At 39.4% G+C, this 19,374-nt stretch overlaps 1 protein-coding gene across 1 annotated transcript; it reads left to right on the forward strand.

The window, feature by feature from the left end:
- The first annotated feature begins 10,470 nt into the window (after nt 1-10,470).
- On the forward strand, nt 10,471-18,837 carry dhcr7 (7-dehydrocholesterol reductase). The gene is made up of 8 exons (XM_044363467.1): nt 10,471-10,596; nt 11,527-11,633; nt 12,461-12,683; nt 12,809-12,899; nt 13,065-13,278; nt 16,233-16,437; nt 16,741-16,872; nt 17,081-18,837. The coding sequence occupies exons 2-8, from the start codon at nt 11,527-11,529 to the stop codon at nt 17,543-17,545; spliced, it is 1,437 nt and encodes a 478-aa protein (XP_044219402.1). The 5' UTR covers nt 10,471-10,596; the 3' UTR covers nt 17,546-18,837.
- The last annotated feature ends 537 nt before the right edge of the window (nt 18,838-19,374 follow it).

The raw sequence follows: 19,374 nt of genomic DNA on the forward strand, positions 1-19,374 counted from the left end.
ATTTTATGTATTTCTTATATCATCCATTGCAGCATGTTCTTCAAGTCATAATAATTAAAAATATAAATCTGTTTTATGTCAACAGGATTATTGATGTAAACAAAACCCATAGCATTCTTGTGAAATGTTTGTGTATTAAAATAATTCATGTCATAAGTCAGTCAATATTGGAGTAAAAGCTGGTGCTATTTCTATATTATGATTCTGCCAGAACTCTGCTGATGCACACACATATATTATGCAGAGCAGAATCTGTTCAGACCAGAGTGCCTGCATGGGGTCAGGGGTCAGATGTCAGTTAACTGTAAAATCGGTTGACTATGCGTTTCTTTTGAGAGGAAGCAGCAGAACTTGAGCAACTGATGTTCCCTAGTGAAAGCAGATGTGAGCAGTTCTCAACACGACAGAGTCCTGCAATATGTGAACATACACTGGTGTTATCTGTTGAGTTATTCAGAATTTTAAGAAAGTGATTAATCATCAGCTGGAAGTTATTTTTGTTTCAGCCATTGAGGAACTAAAACCAGCAGTGACCCTTGCTTGTGCAGCGTTTGTCAGCAATATAAAGCAGTATGCAGTAATTACAGATGGCTGATTTTACTCTGCTAGATAAAGGCATAGAGGTCACGACAAATGATTAAATCATTGTTGCCATGACTCCAGAGCAGTGAAGTTCTGCCTCATAATATTATAAACCAGTGTGTAGTTTTGGCATCTGATAAGCCTTCAAACTCATGGACCTACTCAGCCTGGACTATCTCACCGAAAGCTGAAGGACTACACCCCCACCAGCGTAGCCCCTTGCTCTACCACTTCTGTAACACAGGGCTGAGTGCTCAGTCTGAACACACTTATACTGTGCTGCTGAGGCTCTTCCTGGCAAGTGAAAAGAAACAGCCGGATGATCCTACTTACAGAGGAGACACATGTCACGTCACACACCTTCACACACCAACCGAGGGAGTCAGCAGCTGCAGGGACTGCAGCACACAGGGAGTTCACCATTCAAAATTATGAGTAACAGGGGAAAATGCAGGGAAACTAGTGTTTTGTCTTTAGTTCTCTTTTAAGTAAAGAGAGGCTACTGTAATGATGAATTCAATGTGTAAATAGTAGTTAAAATAGGAACTGAGAGGAATTTAAAGGAAACCAGAGGTCAGAAAGTGCGAGCTTTAGCTTTAGCTTTAATTTTTGAGAACCAACCCCATCAGCAGAAAAGAACATTGATATTAGATGACTATACAACCTCAGATTATCTTCTTATAGTCTAGTGCCAACATTTCAAAATGATGATGTTAGTGAAAGATCTATGGTTACAGTTAACAGAAAGGTGCAAGTTAATTGCAACTTCGGTCTCCTGCATGAAAGTTGGATGTGGTACACACCCATCCACCAACCCGACCTCCACATCCTCACTTTCCCCTTTGCTACATATAGGGCACACCACTTCCTGCATTAGCACTGAATGTTGACATAAACGTAAATCATGAGGTGCAGAATCATCCATGGGCTGGGGTGAACAGGCCCAGGATTTTAGAGTTCCTGAGTCAAAGTTAAGGGAAAGTAAATTTTTCATAGTTAGCTATTGAGTCGTATTTTTGCAAATATAATATGAAAATGCAGCATGTCATACCCCTCTCTCTACCCATTTGTACACGCTGTTTCAAAATGTCAGGAATAAAACTCCTGGGTGCTGGTAAAAAAAAATTAAAAAATCAGAAAAATCAGAATCAGGAATCAGAAAAAGTTTTAACTGGGGATCTGCTGCTGACAAAAGTACGCACAGTATTAAAATGCACTTTTATCAAGTATATATCTGTCTATGTGTATGGTATGTGTTTATGGATCTTCATTTAGATCCATGCTGCACGTGTTTCTGCATAATCCTAGGATACTGGAAAACAAATTGATCTATGCTGAGACTGATATTGCCTTCTTTATCCTTTCTTTCCTCCTTCTCTCTTTTAGTTCTGTTTTTTCTCTCCCTCATTTCCCCTTCCTCTCTGCGTGCTGAGTAAGTCTCTATGCCTGTCAAGTGTCAAAGCAGACAAAATGAAGAGATGTGGGAGGGATAGAGAGAGGGAAGGAAAGAAAGATCTGAAAGCTCAAGAAAAGGAGTGCAGGAGGTTGTCATATGCAAAGAGGGGAGATAAAGGAGGGAGAGGAGCACAGGAGAGACCCCAATTTTTATTACCCTCCTGCACCTCCTCCTCTTCTGTATGGCAGAGCAGAATGTAGGTCTGTGCTTGCCTACAGCCATCAGCAACAATCAGTTCTGCCCCAGTTACTGACGCATCTCGCAGACTAAACACACGCACGCACGCACGCACACACACACACACACACACACACACACGTACGTCACAACATGCACAAATACGCACACAGATGCACATAGAAACGGACACACTTACAATATGCTTGCAGAAACACACGCATACAAATTTCTCTGACGCATACACTCATACAGAGACACACACACCAGTCTGGTCAAGCTCAGTAGCACAGCTGCAGACCATTGGCTAACCAGCTGGACTGAGCGCTGCTGAAATATGAACCACGCTGAAGTTAACTTGTTGAAATGTGAAGAATGTGTATTCACAGAATTTGACTGGTGTATTTTTTTCAATTTAAGTGTGATACATGTGCCAAAATCATATAACATATACATTGAAGCCCCAAATTACCATTAAGATAAATGCTTCTTCCTTGTCTGTTGCTACATATTATGAAGAATATTATGAATATTACATAATATTCGTGCTTACTACAGTAGGATCTGATCCAAATATCACCTAAGAATAAATTTAAGACTTTCCAGTGGACAATCAATGTAATATTGATCAATTCTACAATGCATGTGTAACCAATAAGATTGGATTATATTATCATTTCAGATGGGGTTATAACCAGTGGTTCATTTCTGATTTATTGTAAGTGCCCAACATCAGCCTGATACTGTATATCACACTAAATAGTGCAATTAAACTGAAGCCTCTTCAAGTGTCACATACAAGTGTGAGTGAACAAAACAGTGAACTATACTTGGACTACATGGGTTGGATGGGTGCTATTGACTTTGATGGCAACCAAATTCATTCTATTGGAGTCCATTTTCTTTTTATTCTTTAACATCTTTCAGGCTTTTTTTTATTTGTGGACACTACAAATGTTTGAAATTGGTTAGATGTGTCGGCTGCTAGGTGTTTTAAGTTAACATTGTTTACTAGTGAGGCTGTAGCTGCCTCCTAATACAAGTCTACAATGATGACATTAGCTTTTTAAAAATTTCAGAAAAAAAAAAGTATTGATAGTATTATGTTATGTTATCAGTATTTTGGTTACATATCCAGCCTTAGCTGAAAGTGTGACAAGTGAGAGCTCAGTTCTTGAGAGAAGACCGGAAAGGAAACGTCTCCAAGACTTCACTGTAATTGACTTTGGCCACCATGTAAGCCATTGTATATTTGTTTCCGTTGAGGCTTTAGGCATATAAAAACAGTATGCTGGCGCAGTTATTGTGCTGTTCTAACCTCTTGGGAGTGCCCCATGGGCAAATTTAGGAATGGCTATGCATAGGTTCATGACATTAAAGGTAACACGGACAACTGAGGGTTGATTCTCTTGGGATTTACAGTGCTTTTAATAATCCACAAAGCAGGAAATGAACTCGACTCCACTTCCAGGTCAGTGCTTATATGAGGGCAAAGACTACATGTGGTCCTCCTTAACCTTTGAACCTTCTCCTTCACATTAAAGCAAAATACAGTACAGTGAAAGTGCATTTCTCTGTGCCACTTGAGATGAATTTCCTTCAGCTACATGTTGGTTTGGTTATGGTAATACAACATACAGTAGGACATGCTGAGGGCCAGAATAAAAACATGCTGCACTCCCTCTTTATCTTTATCAATTCAAATGTCCCATACCCGTTGTTCTCTCTGAAACTGTTCTGAAACTGTTCAGCATTAATTCTCTTAACTTAAATAATCATCAGAAAAATCATACAATCTGTGCTTACATTACATATTTTTTCACAAACATCCTAAGCTTTAATTAGAGGTCCTCTGTGTTGGAATTTCTTTAAATAAATCATTGTGAAGTGACTCATCATGATGCCCATCTGGGCTGCTTTCTAGAAGTCCCATGAGATGCTCTGTGTTTTCCTTTCATTAAATCTTGTCAACATGTTCTCACAACCATTACCTTCAGTTTGTGTATATCCTACAAAACACATTTTGTAATATGCAATACAAAGTGGCATCATTGTTACATTTTGTAAAATTACTATTATTCTCTATATTTTTTTTGTTTCATTAATGTCACCACAAATATTTTACATTCATGTATTTATTGAGTTCATCTGCTCATTTTGTCAACATGGGATTGATGTTTTTGTATTAGTTTATTTGTCTGAATTTCCATGACATAATGATCATGTTGTTAAAATTGTCAAAATTGATACTCGACCTGATATTAAGACTGATACAGTAAGACTATTTTACTGTAGTGAAATGTCTCCTGGTCATATACTTTACATCGATATATCTGACTGATTAGAAGTTGTGACTGTGCACCATACACTGTGGAACCAAAACAAAAGTTCAAATAAAGATGTAGCAGAGAAACCACTCACATATTTTGGAAAAAAGAAAATACAAATTCTAACCTATGCTGCACTGAGAGAAATAAAGTATATGGGTGCAATAACAATTTCTCTCCTGAAATCATATCCATCCAATTTGTAGTCACACTGGCACTGTGGCTCAAGGAACAGCAATCTCGGTTGGTCATCCCACCTCTCTGGTCCAGAAATGATGTGAAATTTTGTACAGAGATTTGTGTTTCTCACTTTTCTCACTTTTCCTCCACCATGAGGTTGACTTTTGCGGTTTTGAGTGAAATGTCTCAAAAATCAGAATAATTGCCATGACATTCGTTACAGACATGTTCCCCTCAGAGTGAACTGTGATAACTCAAGTTAATGATCCTTTAACTTTTTATCTAGCACCATCATCAGGTGAAAATTTTAATTCGTCCATACTCATGACAGCCTCAGCCCTACTTTGTGTTCATTGCTAATTAGCATGCTAACACAGTAAATTAAGATGGTCAAAATGGTGAACGTCATACCTGCTAAACATCAGCATGTTAACTGTAAGCATGCTGACGTTAGCGTTTAGAGCACTGCTGTGTGTCAGAGAGCTTTTAGTCTGTCTGTAGACTCTTAATGGTGTTCACACCTGCTTTATCCTGTGCAGGGCTGTGGGTCATAAATCACCATGCTCATTTATCATGATCGCAACATTGAGCAAAAATACAATAAGGTTCTTATTATTACCACCATTATATAACTTTAGTAGGTTTTAACCCACATGATGATGACCTACTCTACATCCCTGCAGTCCTTTTCATGAGAAAACCTCAGAGGTTAGATAGTGGAGAAGGTGGAGAGTACACCAACATCAATTTTTTAAAATGTGTAACTACAATATGAAAGTTATTCAACACTTTTACAAAGTTTTGACCGAACTGAGAGACACAGCAGCAAAATGTATCAGCTAAAACCTTTCTTCAGTCCCTGATATATTATTTACCCATACATCAAAATCTCACATTTCTCTCTCTAACACCGGGGCCTTAAGGTTAACACTTATTCTGATGAAGTGAGAATTCTGAATGGCAACAAATCACACACCAATAACTGTTATTAACCATGTTATAGGGGCTTTAATTGGCCTTACCAGACTGTGCATTTATTACTGTTATTGGGAGTATATAATGTGTCGGCATACGGCATGTAGAAAATGTGTATTTTTTTTATCATGGTCACAACCAGACAAATAAACCACTAAGGCTAACTAAGCAGGAGAGAAGAGAGGAAGAGAAGACATTAACATCAGGACAACAGGAGAGGAGAGAGGAGGAGACAAACAGAGGAGAGGATCTGCTCTCATTAATTTTTCACTTTCATTTATAGTAAATTATTTAAGAGCCGTGTTGCACTGCGTCTGTGATACAGCGAGGCCCTCACATTCATCAGACACTTAACACCAACAAAGGGACACACACACACACACACAATCTGAGCACATGTAACACAAGCACATACACACAAAATTCATAAATTCAAAATATTGCACGTATATAGACACAGTTACGCACACACACACACACATGCTCCATCCCATGGGAGCTGATTAGGGTAAGATTTGTCAGCCAACCTGCCCCCCACTCACATATGTGCTATACATATATGCCATCACTGCCAGCTCTTTTTATATTGATCACACAGATATGCACACACACAGAGAGCACAAACCTTCCTCCTTGCACATAGTGATGGTGCCGTATTTGATATTAACCTATTCAGTTTGTTGAATAACCCATGAACTGTATGGGAAAAACAGACCTGCAACTCACAAAACCAGATATATAAACTTTATTTGTGGTGATTTCATAATAAGGAATGATAAAGATAATGCACATATGAACATTATATTGTGTTCTGATTGGTGTGAAACATGCTAATTTTAAAATGCACCTCAGCCTTTCCTGCTGCTCCAAATTCCAGACAGTAGTAGACTTTAGCTTCTATTCCCAAGAAAAAAAAAAAGGCTCCTCTTTGCTATCATTGTAACAAGAAGAGTCTACAGTGAGGCTGTACTGTGGTGACTTGAAGTATTAATGCCAACATGGCAAAATACTCACAATGACAATGCTATCATGCTATTGATTAGCAGATATAATGTTTACCACATTCAATGTCTTAGTTTAGTGTGTTAGCATGCTAACATTTGCTAAATTGCAACAAACTAAAGCTGATGGAGGCCTAAAGGCCAACAGGTATTTGATCATGAACCACAATATTGGACAACTTAAGATTTTGCCTGATGATGGTGCTAGATAAAAAGTCAGGGAATCGAGAAAGTTATTACAATTCATCTTGTGGCTTACATGAATGTCTCTACAGAATTTCATGTCACTCAGCAGTCGTTGAGACATTTCACTCAAAACCACAAATGTCAACCTGGTGGCAGGCGAGTAGAGGGAAAGTCATTGGATCACCAAAGTAAGTAGGATTCATCCTCTGGGGATAATGAATGTCTGTACAAACTTCTATGGTGAGCTATCTAACAGTTGTTGAGCTATTTCAATCTGAACCATAGTGGTGGACCCACTACTGTCAAACCAACACTGACAAGATCCACAGATCCACACTGCTGGTGTGGCTGAAAAGCCATGCCTGCACTACAGTGTGATTGTGCCAACTCTTTGCACTTTTCACCACATATACATACATACACCAATGTAGTAATATAGTAATCCTAAAGCAATAACTTCACCTCTGACTGCGCACAGCATTTACCACCCACAGCCAATTAAAATCCAGGGTGTCTGCAACCGCTACTGTTTGATTAAACTTATGGGCTGATTGTCCTGTGTGAGTCGTTTTAACTCGCTCTATGAATACCCCAGTTTTCTGTGTGTCTAAACCTTCACTCTAATTCATTATATTAAGTACAATCATATTCTTGAATATCTGCACCTATTGGTCTTCATGTGTTTTATTTATGCCAAGCTGACAGCAAACATATTAGGAGCGGCATATTCAAACACATTGTTTTAGTTCAGTTTGTTCATCCTGCTGATAATAATGTCCTTCAAACTTAAGTGGCAACAAAGAAACACACCAAGACTTCTGAAAGTGTGAATCTGTACAGTTCGAGACAACTGTGCTGTGGTTCATAATGAATATGAATGTTTGCTGCACCATCGAGAACCCCAAAATGTCAAACAGGTTAGCAAAAGCGCTCAATAAACAAGCTCCTTGAGAGCAGATGGGTGCATATTTACATCAAACTTTCACAAAGTAACAAAAGGTACCTGCACTGCAAAATCTCCTCTTTGTTTCAGATACATAGTGCAGCAGTGATGTCTGCTGCTTGGCCCAGATACATCACACTGTCTGGATACAGCATAGCAACAAGGCATCTGATCAAAGAGAGAAATGGAAAGAGAGAAACAGAGTAAAGACTGCAGCGACACGCTGTCAGAAAAGTGGTAAAAAAACAAAAACAAGGGGAGTCGCAGAGGGAAATAGGAGAGATTAGTAGACATAGCAGAATGTTTGAAAGCACAGTAAATGAAAGACAGAAGAAGAGGAAGATGGAGGTCATTTGAGGATGCGAGGTGATGCTACAGGAGGATGAGGAGGAGTTCTCGTGTGGTAGACCTGGAGAAGACGATTCAGTTTTTTAAAATTGTATTTCAGTTTAATAAATTTCTGATATTCTCTCCTCTTTCAACATGACTGAATCAACCTTTTGGACACTGAATGAGTGGAGGGATTTCTCACCAGCTGTGTCAGTCTTGAATAGTTTCAGCAGGTATGTGTTTGGTGTTGATTACATGAAGGGGATAACACAAAGGTGGAATGTCTAACTTGGCACAAAAAGCTACAAGTAATGAGACAGGAATTTATCCCCATGGCCAATATTAGAGCCAGTTGTGCAGAGAAAATATCCCTCATCAACTGCTCACATTTCAACACATTCCAAAAGGGGACGTAAAAATAAACAGGATTCTCTACTTCTTTCTTCTTCTTTTTTTTTTTTTACATTTTGAGGTCTAAGTCATAATGAGATTCAGTGAAGAAGCCCTGTTAAGAAAATCACATAGCACTGTCAACACAAGTGCACCAACAAAAGCTAATGGTTTGATTTATTCAAAGGCTCAAATGTGCTGTAAATGTTTTGCTGAATATATTTTTTTTTTGCTTGGGATATGAAGTAACATTCAAATGTGGACAGTGGGTTAGTTTATTTTCTTTTCTGGTCTTAATTGTAAGCAGGTTTTGCCGAGAATCCACTTTAGTTTCAGAATCTGCTTGTCGACTGGTTCCCACTGACTTGGGTGTTTCACAGTGGATACTCTGGCTGGAGAGATATCAACAACAACACACTCAAAACCAGCGGACTACTGAATCTTTCAATGTCTTGACATTTAGCGTGGGTGGAGGCTTGCAGAAAATACTCTGCTGTCTAAGGGGGCTTTCAAAGAATCTGAGCAGCAGTGAGGATTCAGCTGGGAGAACTACAGTTATCTCCTGCATAAACACATGATAGCTGATCGGATGGTGCAAGCACGACGTCTATGCTCTGCTTGATGTATTACAATGCTTCATGTCCATATCTGTCATCTTTTTTTTCTGGCAAAACAGACATATAATGAAAACAGGTCAAATACACAGGTGCTAGTGGCGATGGGGAGCTGTGGATGACTTCTGTCCACCTGTACAGCAGTGGTGATGTGCCTGTTTGTGTCACAGCTGAGTACTACCCTCTAGTGGTAAATTGATACACATGCACTTAAAAAATACAGGACTGCCTCCATCCCAAGTGTGACATATGCTTTTATGGACTCGTGAGCATTTTCCTGACATCATATGTATCAAAAAACATTGCATCAAGTAGGGCAGCAGAACAGCTGTTTTGAATTCTGAGGCAGAATTCCTGGAAAATACAAGGTAAGCAGTAGCACCTGCACACCACTGCATCCATTCATGACAATCAGGATCTACTGTAATGGACATTAACATATGAAATGCACTTCATTTTTAGTATTATTTAGATCACACAGGAGATTGTACTCATCCTCCACTAGAACTCTAGAACAACAGTCCTTTCGCAGAACAAGAAAGAAAAAAAGTAAGTGCCACATCTTGGCCCACACTGATTTTTTTTGTGCTTTAATGCTTTTGTGTTCTTGGTGGTAACTGTCCTTGATGAGTCTGTGTTATTGTAAATTTCCTTCCCTGAAACAAGATTGGTTTGAATTCATTGCAAAACTGAAGAATAATCTCTTTATATGATGTTATGGGGATTAAACTCACGAATTATTGGTGTAAGCATGCTTGTCTAAAGATAATAGTTAAATGCCAATTCTGTCTTAGTGCTATTGTTGTGCGTGTGACTTTATTTTCTGTCTATGTCTGGAATGAATTGGCTCTTTTTAACAGCACCTTGCAATCATAATTAAGGAGTCATGTCTTTGTTTTCACTGTATTGATGCAGTTTTTTGTTGTTGTGTTTTATTGCATTTCATCGGTGTACTTTTTAAAACATTAGGATTACATTTCTGTTATCTATAAAAAAAAAAAAAAGTATCAAAGAAAAACTCCAGCAAAAAATAAAACATATTTGGCTTTTAATTTATTTACTGGTAGCCTCATATCAACTCAGTACAAGTGAACCTATTGTTTTAAAAGCTCAGATGCTAAAGGCACACATACTAATTACAGGTATTTCATAATGCTGCCACTTCATTGTTTACTCTGGCTAAACCATTCAAGCAGTGGCAAATTTGTCAGGTGCTAGTGGCTCCAGTTAGTGTCACCCAATCAGAGGACAGGGAAGCCTCTCAGGCCCGCCTCTACAGAAGTACTATTGGTTGAGTTTCATTACGTAGTCGCGTTATGGGCGGGTGTGTCACCATTACGCTGAGTTCTCTCCAGCGGTTGTTTAATAACCAGCCGCACCTGGAGTGAAGAGGAGACGAGCTGCCACCCTCCCTGTCTGACTGTACAGTTATCTGGTGAGTGAGCTTCAGTTCAATAATGCATCTGTGCCGACAGAATTATCCGGTATAACGTGTGTTTAACGTTACTTCATATCCGTGAACTTGGTAACGTAGGTTATTAAACTGTAAGATACATCGTTCAGGGTACAAAGGATATCTGCCGTTAATCGACGTAATGTCGATTTAGCATCAGAGATAACTGGATAAAGAGATAAAAAGGTTTGTTTTGTTAACGTTATGTAACGGCGGTTTGCTCCCCTGCCTCGTTTCATCTGTCTGTGGGACAGCTGCTGGAAAACATGGAAGCTAAACTTGAACATGCTACTGGAAAAGGCTGGAAGGCATCCAGGTCTCCTCATACAGCTACACGTTATAGCACTATTGTTTGTGTGGCTTTAGTGTGAATAATTCCAGCTAACATGACGTTACCTTTGCCCCAGAAGTGTGTGTGTGTGTGTGTGTGTGTGTGTGTGTGTGTGTGTGTGTGAGAGAGAGAGAGAGAGAGAGAGAGAGAGAGAGAGAGAAACATATTTGCAAGTACAGAAAACAAAAGTTGAAAACATATGGTGGCATCAGTGTATTCAGATAGCCTATTACACAAGCTGTAGCTTTATCAAACTGACCTCCACTCAAGGTATTCGTTATCTCACAAGGACATGCACTTTAATTCCCCAAATTACCTCATTATCTGTTTATGAATGCATGTAGGACTGAACTGCATTTTTGGCCTGTCGTGACACTTTGACTTTGCAGTATTTGTTGAAAGAGCATTCAGAAAGACTACACTCAATCAGTGAAAAAAGAGGGAATCATCTGTTTAGTTTTGCTGCCTGCTGTATAGCTTCTGCAATTAATTCCTGCATGTTGCACATGTTGGAAGTGTACAAAGTACAGCACACCTCTGCATAACTGATCTTAACCTGATAATCTGATCTGTCACCACAGATGAATGGTGCAGTGGCCATGGAGGCCACCAGGAGACGAACCCAGCACAGTGCCAATGGGAAAACATCCGAACAGGGAGAGGAGCCAGCACAGTGGGGGAGAGCATGGTGAGTTCATGTTGAGCATCATATTTGTATTTAACGGTGTAATTATCTTTCTCTGTTTATCCTCCTAACACACAAACAAACCCTAATACAGAGAGATGGAGAGACACAGAGAGTAAGACAGAGAAAAGAGAGTGCACAACAGAGAGTGGACATTAAGCATTAAAACAAAACATAACACAAACCGAAACTTGTGGTTAGTGACTGACATGAACTCTCAGGTAGCGCCCTCACACAGATGTTTGTACTGCTGAATGCTAAAAGGAGGTGATGGTGGACTGGTTACCTCCTGCACTGATTAACTACTTAAGCTCCAAAACAATGAATGCAGGTCGTGCATTCCTCCAATTTTTCAACCCTGTCTTGAAACAGCAGTCAGGTGCCTGCATGAACATTGAAAAAGGTTTTGCTGGCTGTAATTATTGCCCCTGTTCATACTGGCTATTAAAAGATGCTGCCATGCCTGTCAGGCTTTCTGTTCTTGCACAGCACATAGAAGGTTAGCAGTGATAGTGGTGATAGATTCACCACTCAAAATTCAGTTAATTTTGAAACAATGGGTCCTTTGGCTTCAACACGGCAACCCTCGATTTTGTGGGCTAAATGAAGCAGGGTCATCGTTAATATCGTTAGCTACACCTGCCATGTTCCTGCTATGACAGTCCAAACATCCAGTAAAACTTTTGTTTGAGTATGGCATTAACCTGAATTATTTAGCATAAGAAATTATTGACAGTAATAAATATTACTGGCTGTTTGAACAATTTAAACTGCAAAACCGAGCTTTCATGTTCAGTTGGCCTCATACTGTTCATCTGATTCATTCTCAGGGAGGTGGACTGGTTTTCCCTGATCAGCGTGATCGCCCTCCTTTGCTTTGCCCCTTTCATCGTCTTCTACTTTGTGATGGCCTGTGACCAGTACCAGTGCTCCATCAGCCAGCCTCTGTTTGAGCTGTTTCGAGGAGAGACCACACTGCTCTCCATCTGGGCCCGGGCACCTTCCTTCACCTGGTCAGCTGCCAAGATATATTCCATATGGGTGGCCTTCCAGGTAAGAGACAGCAGAGAAAAGCAGGACAAATGAGGGGGGAAAGATAACAAGACGCTGGGTGCAGCTCACAAAAACTGCTCTCTAACCTAACAAGTAAGGTTAAAAGAGGCCGTGTTGTCCCTCAGGTGTTCCTGTATATGTGTGTTCCTGATGTCACCCACAAGTTTATTCCTGGCTTTGTTGGCGGCGTGCAGGATGGAGCAAGAACTCCTGCCGGTAATGAACACACCCATACTCACACTCATCAGTTTATTAACACACACACACCCATCGTTACATCATACTGACCCTTTGGAGACGGTGAACAACATATTGGAATAAAACAAGAGTATCTCTTTAAAACATGCTCATGTGTTGCTCATGTGTCTCCCAATACTCAAGGCCTGATTAACAAGTATGAGATCAACGGGCTGCAGTGCTGGCTGATCACTCATGCCCTGTGGTTTGCAAACGCCCACTACTTCCACTGGTTCTCTCCCACCATCATCTTCGACAACTGGATCCCGCTGATGTGGTGCGCCAACATACTGGGCTACGCTGTGTCCACCTTTGCTTTCATAAAGGCCTACCTCTTCCCCACCAACTCTGAGGACTGGTGAGTACCGATACACACGTGACAGGATAGCTCAAGTAGGTGAAGAGGTGTCTGAACTTTACTTTTGTGGCCTAATTTCTAATTCTGAGTGCAACCTCAGCCATTATCTGTAAACCAGCCTTACAACATTCCCCATTGAGCGGACTGAATGTGGATTTGTAGCAGACACGCAGTAGCATGAAAAGAAATTGTGTGGAATCGCATAATAATGTGAAGAAACTGGCATCGGTTTTCCAAATCTTTAATTTATACTTAAATATTGTAAGACTTAGAATTAAATGTAAACTTTTACACCATTTAAACATAACTGCTAATTTCAACAAAATAAAATGTAAACTATATGATGAAAGTGTGAGGTCTGTAAATAACTAGCATTAAGTTAGATAAGCTACCAGCTGTACTAAATCAACCCAGTCTCACATCAAAATATGTCAAATGTGTCCACAGCGTAAAACGTATTATTTTCACAATAACGGCTCTAAAATTGTGAGATGCCTACGTTTTTATAGCCTGTTCTGTTGTGTTGGCCTGTGTCCACGTCACATGACTGTCAAGTGAAAACAACAACAACAAAAAATGGCTGCCATTCCTTTTATTCTCAGTGGAAAATGCAATATATTAAGATAGGTTCGGCATTAAAATGTGTTTTGTTTACATTTCTAGCGAGAAATGTGCTTTTTGTTTCCATAATCTTTGTTCAGTGAATGTATATGACGTTAAGTTTCTTAGTTATTACAAAGATTTTTTTCCGGCTTTCTATGCTGGTTGCTATGGACGCTGCTATCACTGAAACCACGTAGTCACATGTTGTTTGAATCATTGTCTTTGTGTTGTGTAGTTATCTGAGCTGTTATGTTGTTTGTGTTATTTTATGTAAATGTTTGATGTTCTTTTAATAAAAACTGTAGATATTTAGAGTGTTGCCGCAGGGATGAATTGAATTTGAAATCTAGAATTTGAAGCTTTGTGATTGGCTGACTGGAGGACCTGCCTGGAAGTATTTCCTCACTTTCACCGCATTAAAGTTTTCATATAATGATATGTTTTAACATTTCTCCACACAAAAATTCAAAAATGTCCTCGATAACTCAGCAACACGATAGGTTAATGTTAAGGCCATCAGCATTAATTAATTCTCCTTCCGTTCTGAGAGTTTTTTTGTCTTTTTTTGATAGTGGAAAGCTACAGAAGAGCATTGTTTGTGGGCAGACTTGGTGCATTCGACTACTCTTTTGGGCTGTCTGTCGTCAGTTGGCTTTATTCCATTTCAAATTGCTGCCGACCGCCGCAACCCGAATCTAAACACCACTATCTCTGCTAAGAAAAGGTGTTTTATAGCCTGTGATTGTAAAATGTGAAGGTGCTCATTTAATTTTATATTTCCAAGAATATGTGGCTGAGGATGTGTTAATTAATATATGGTCTTCCTCAATTAATATTGAGCCGTGTCATCCAATAAAGCACTGTAATGTAAAATTCCTTATGCCCCTTCCACAAAATCACACACACACCTGTCCTAGTCTCTTCTCAATTGTACCTGCATCACCCAGACTCTCGTTCCTCCCCCAAAACAGAAGCAACCCCTCCTCTCCTCCCTATGCACCCACCTAATCCATCTACCCAAACACACACACATATATGTATGTAGACACACACACACATACAGAACACTTGACAGCGACTGGCATCAGGCAGCATCAAAGGGTTTGACTGGAGCAGCCAGGATTGCTAACACAATTCAAAGCTGAAGCAGTGTCTCTAATGGATGCTGCTCCCCATCCTCCCACCCCCTCCTTCAGACTGGGTGACTGCTCTATCACACACCCCCATCCTTACCACATATTATATTATACTTGATCCAGGTTAACCTATAACCCTGTTAAATGCTGGCAAATTGCGTGTGTGTGTGTGTGTGGGCGAGTGGTTGTATTTGTATCAGTATAGGGTCCAAATGTCCTTAAAGAGGCAGGAAGATAAGGAAAATCTGAGAAAAGACTAAATTTAGAAATAAGAAAGAAACAATGGAAAAAATAAAAGTGAAGGAGGAAGGAAGTGTGTGTGTGCGTGTGCATGTGTGTGTGCATCACATTTTATACCATGGCCATATAAACGGGATGAAGACGGGGTTATCAAACTGGACTTTAGATTGTGCCTTCAACCTCCACTGTTACATAATTTAATTATTTATGCTCATGTCACATTTAGTTCTTGCTCTTGTCAACTTCATATATTCATAATTTGTATTTCTTTGTCCACAGTACAGTCAATATTTCATTGGTGTTAGTGGTGTTCAAGTGTTATGTCCCATTTAAAAATTACTACTGTTCCATTCTGTAAATAGATTTTAAAATTTCAGTTTAATTTTAATATTACTTTGTTTATTTCATACTATTATTATTAATACCTTACTTTTGTCTATTTTTGTTGTGTTTTTTGGGGGAGTTAATGCCAAGACACATTCTTTGTATGCTTGCATTGGCTAATAAAACAGATGCTGATTGAATATGCTACTGTATGTCATATGACATAAAATCCCAAAACTAAGAATCATAAAGATGCATAAAATCTCCAGGGTCCAGAAAACCTTAACACTGTGACAGTGAGGAAAATACTTCTGGGCAGGTCCTCCGGTCAGCCAATCACAAAGCTTCAAATTGACAGTCACGTGACGTGGATGCAGGCCAATTGAAAAGAATAGGCCAAAAAACATAGGCATCTCACAATTTTACAGCCGTTATTGAGACTGGGTTGACTAAATACACATCAGAACATAATAACAATTAACATTATAACAGGGACATGTTGTTTTGGTTTTTTTTTCATTCATAGAAAAGCAGATGTCACTAGATCATCTTGTGTCAGGTCTCAGTTTAGAGCAGAAAGAGATTCCTACATTTATAATGTAATAATCTTTTGCACTGCATTTTTTTCCACCCTTTATTGTGATTTTACAGTAAGTTCACAGGGAACATCTTTTACAACTACATGATGGGAATCGAGTTCAACCCCCGCATTGGCAAATGGTTTGACTTCAAGCTGTTCTTCAATGGCCGACCCGGCATTGTAGCCTGGACTCTCATCAATCTGTCTTACATGGCCAAGCAGCAAGAACTGTACGGCTACGTCACAAACTCCATGATTCTGGTCAACGTGCTGCAGGTGAGGAGATATAAGGGTAGATTTTAAACCTATAGCTCTTGAAGAACTGTAGTTAATGTAGGACTAGCACGCTTTGATATGCACAGATAATTACCAACTCTATAAAGATCTAATATTTGTCTCTTGGCCTTGAATGGTTTAATGAGTTTTTGGCCCCTGAAGATTAGCATTTTCTTTCCTTGACTTTAAGATTAACGTTCTTGACTCAGAAGCCGCAGTATGAATAAAAATGGAAGCCAGTGTTCTCTCATGTTGGTTTCTTAATGACTACTAGATAATTATGTGAACTGTGTTTTCTTGTAGGCCATTTATGTGTTGGATTTCTTCTGGAATGAAGCGTGGTACCTGAAGACCATTGATATCTGCCATGACCACTTTGGATGGTATCTGGGCTGGGGAGACTGTGTCTGGCTGCCATATCTGTACACACTGCAGGTAACATATACAAGCATGCTAACATGCACACAGGTGATAAATAATATGAAATTACAGCTTTAGTTGTTTGTAGCTGCACCAGATGTCAGATATCTGACTGAAGCACTGATATCAGGGGAAACAGTTTTCTCTGTAGATTTTTTAAGTACAGTAATATCACAATGTAAAACATTTAGTGTTGACAGTAAATGTGTTTTTGGCTCTCCAGGGTCTGTACCTGGTGTACCACCCAGTCCAGCTCTCCAACATCCACGCCCTGGCCGTCCTGTTGCTCGGTCTGGTTGGATACTACATCTTCCGCTCCACCAACCACCAGAAGGACCTGTTCCGACGCACCGAGGGCTCCTGTTCCATCTGGGGCCGCAAACCAACATACATTGAGTGCTCATACCGCTCCGCTGACGGCGGCATCCACCGCAGTAAGCTTCTGACATCAGGCTTCTGGGGCACGGCACGGCACTTCAACTACACCGGCGACCTGATGGGTTCGCTGGCGTATTGTGCCGCCTGCGGCTTCGGCCACATACTGCCGTACTTCTACATCGTTTACATGACCATCCTGCTGGTCCACCGCTGCGTGCGCGACGAGCACCGCTGTAGCAGCAAGTACGGCAAGGATTGGAAACGCTACACTGATGCTGTACCTTACCGGCTCATCCCTGGGGTGTTTTAGAGAGGAAGACAAAGAAGAGTGGGAGGGAGGGAGGGAGGGAGGTAGGAATGGATGGGGGAAAGGTTAAAATAGATAGAGAAATGATGGAATGGGGTAACAAGAAAAACATGCGTTGTGTGTGTGACTGTGTATTTGTTTTACACATTTCAGCAATATACCAATTTTTAACACTACATATGATACTCTGTCAGTTGTATGCATTTCTAATATATGTGTAGACTGCTGCACATGTGTGTATACAGGTACAGAACAGTTAATTGCTATACCTCTCTGCCTTAGTGAAGGCAGTTTTGAAAGACCAGTCCGCTGCTCTCTTTAAGCTGTGAACAGTTAATGGTTTAACTCGTTTTAGAAATAGTTCATTTGATCTTCCAACCCAGTTAGACCAAACACAACTTGAACTGAAGTCAATGACACATTTGTCAGCTTGATAGTCATATATCAACACCAAAACGTGTGGTTCTAGGTTTCATTTTTGAAAATTTGATACTTTTCTGGATTATATCATTGTAAATGTAAGACCTGTGGGGTTTTATTTTAAACAATTTGAAGATGTCACTTAGTACTCAGGTTACGTATGACTATTCATTTTTTTTTTTACATTTTTTTTTTTACATTTTTTCATTACTAAAAACTGATATATTAGCTAATATTGAATATAATGTTCAGTTTGCCTACTGGCTTAATGGACCAAAACACAACAGTTGGCTCCATTGTTGAGACCTCATACAAAGTGACTTTGTAATCTCTGAATACAGGTTGTCTTACATGCTCTGATTTTTTTCACCTTCTTTTTAACGTCTTATTGCAGGATAATTTTGTTACAAGAGACTTACGAGTTAGGTAATTGCTTGAATTGCTGGTGAGAATTCCCCTCATTGTGGTTGAGAGCAGCATGTTCACATAAATCATGTTTGTTATAAAAAGGTTTTAAGATTCATTAGACTATAAGAACGGCAGAAATTCCTTAACGATCTAACAGCAATAAACGGCACTTTCCAGCCTTTATGGGTTCCAGAAACCAAACATGTAAGCACTGCCTTATTATAAATCTGCTTTTTCTGATGTTCACGAAGTCTGTAAAGCATTTTGAAACTTAACAATTACAAGTTAGAATGTTTTACTTTGTTTGTGTTAAACCAACATGTTGAGCAAAACTTATGTTTGAGCTCTATAATATGTTTGCTTTGTCAAACCATCATATTTGCTTTGTGACTAGTGTTCATTTCTTCATACCAGCACTGCCTTTCTTATATCGATGAAGTGGGAAAATAAACTATAATTTTTTTTGACATCTTCCTGAAATATCTTTACTCTTAGACATGTTAATTTATCCATTCCATCCATGGATTCACCCATGCACTTTATATTCTTGTGATATTCCCCCACTGGATGAAATTAATAAATTTGAGTTTATGTTATACAGGGAAATACTCCATGATAGAGATTCTGAATGAATGAGATATATTTGTGATTAAGATAACCAAAAGAATAGCATCAATAGTATATTATAGAACAAAAGAAACACTTCACTGTATTTGGCTGCATCAAAGTTAGATGTCTCTTGTGATATCAACACTAGGTGGCAGCAGATGACAGTTAATCCCAGTGGACAGTCAAGCATGGAGAAAGTTGAAGATGAATACAGGTTGTGTAACAGCAGGATGGTTAAAACAGGAAAGCCCCATATTTGGAGTTGATTTACCTAAAAACATAAAATACTCATAATCCCTCAAATGAAAATCCAGACCCAAACCACTGCATTATGTCCTTGATTTACCTACCATTTTTTGTTTGTATGTTTGTTTGTTTGTTTGTTTGTTTGCGTG

The sequence above is a fragment of the Thunnus albacares genome, chromosome 1 (genome assembly GCF_914725855.1).
Source record: "Thunnus albacares chromosome 1, fThuAlb1.1, whole genome shotgun sequence".
Lineage (NCBI taxonomy): Eukaryota > Metazoa > Chordata > Actinopteri > Scombriformes > Scombridae > Thunnus > Thunnus albacares.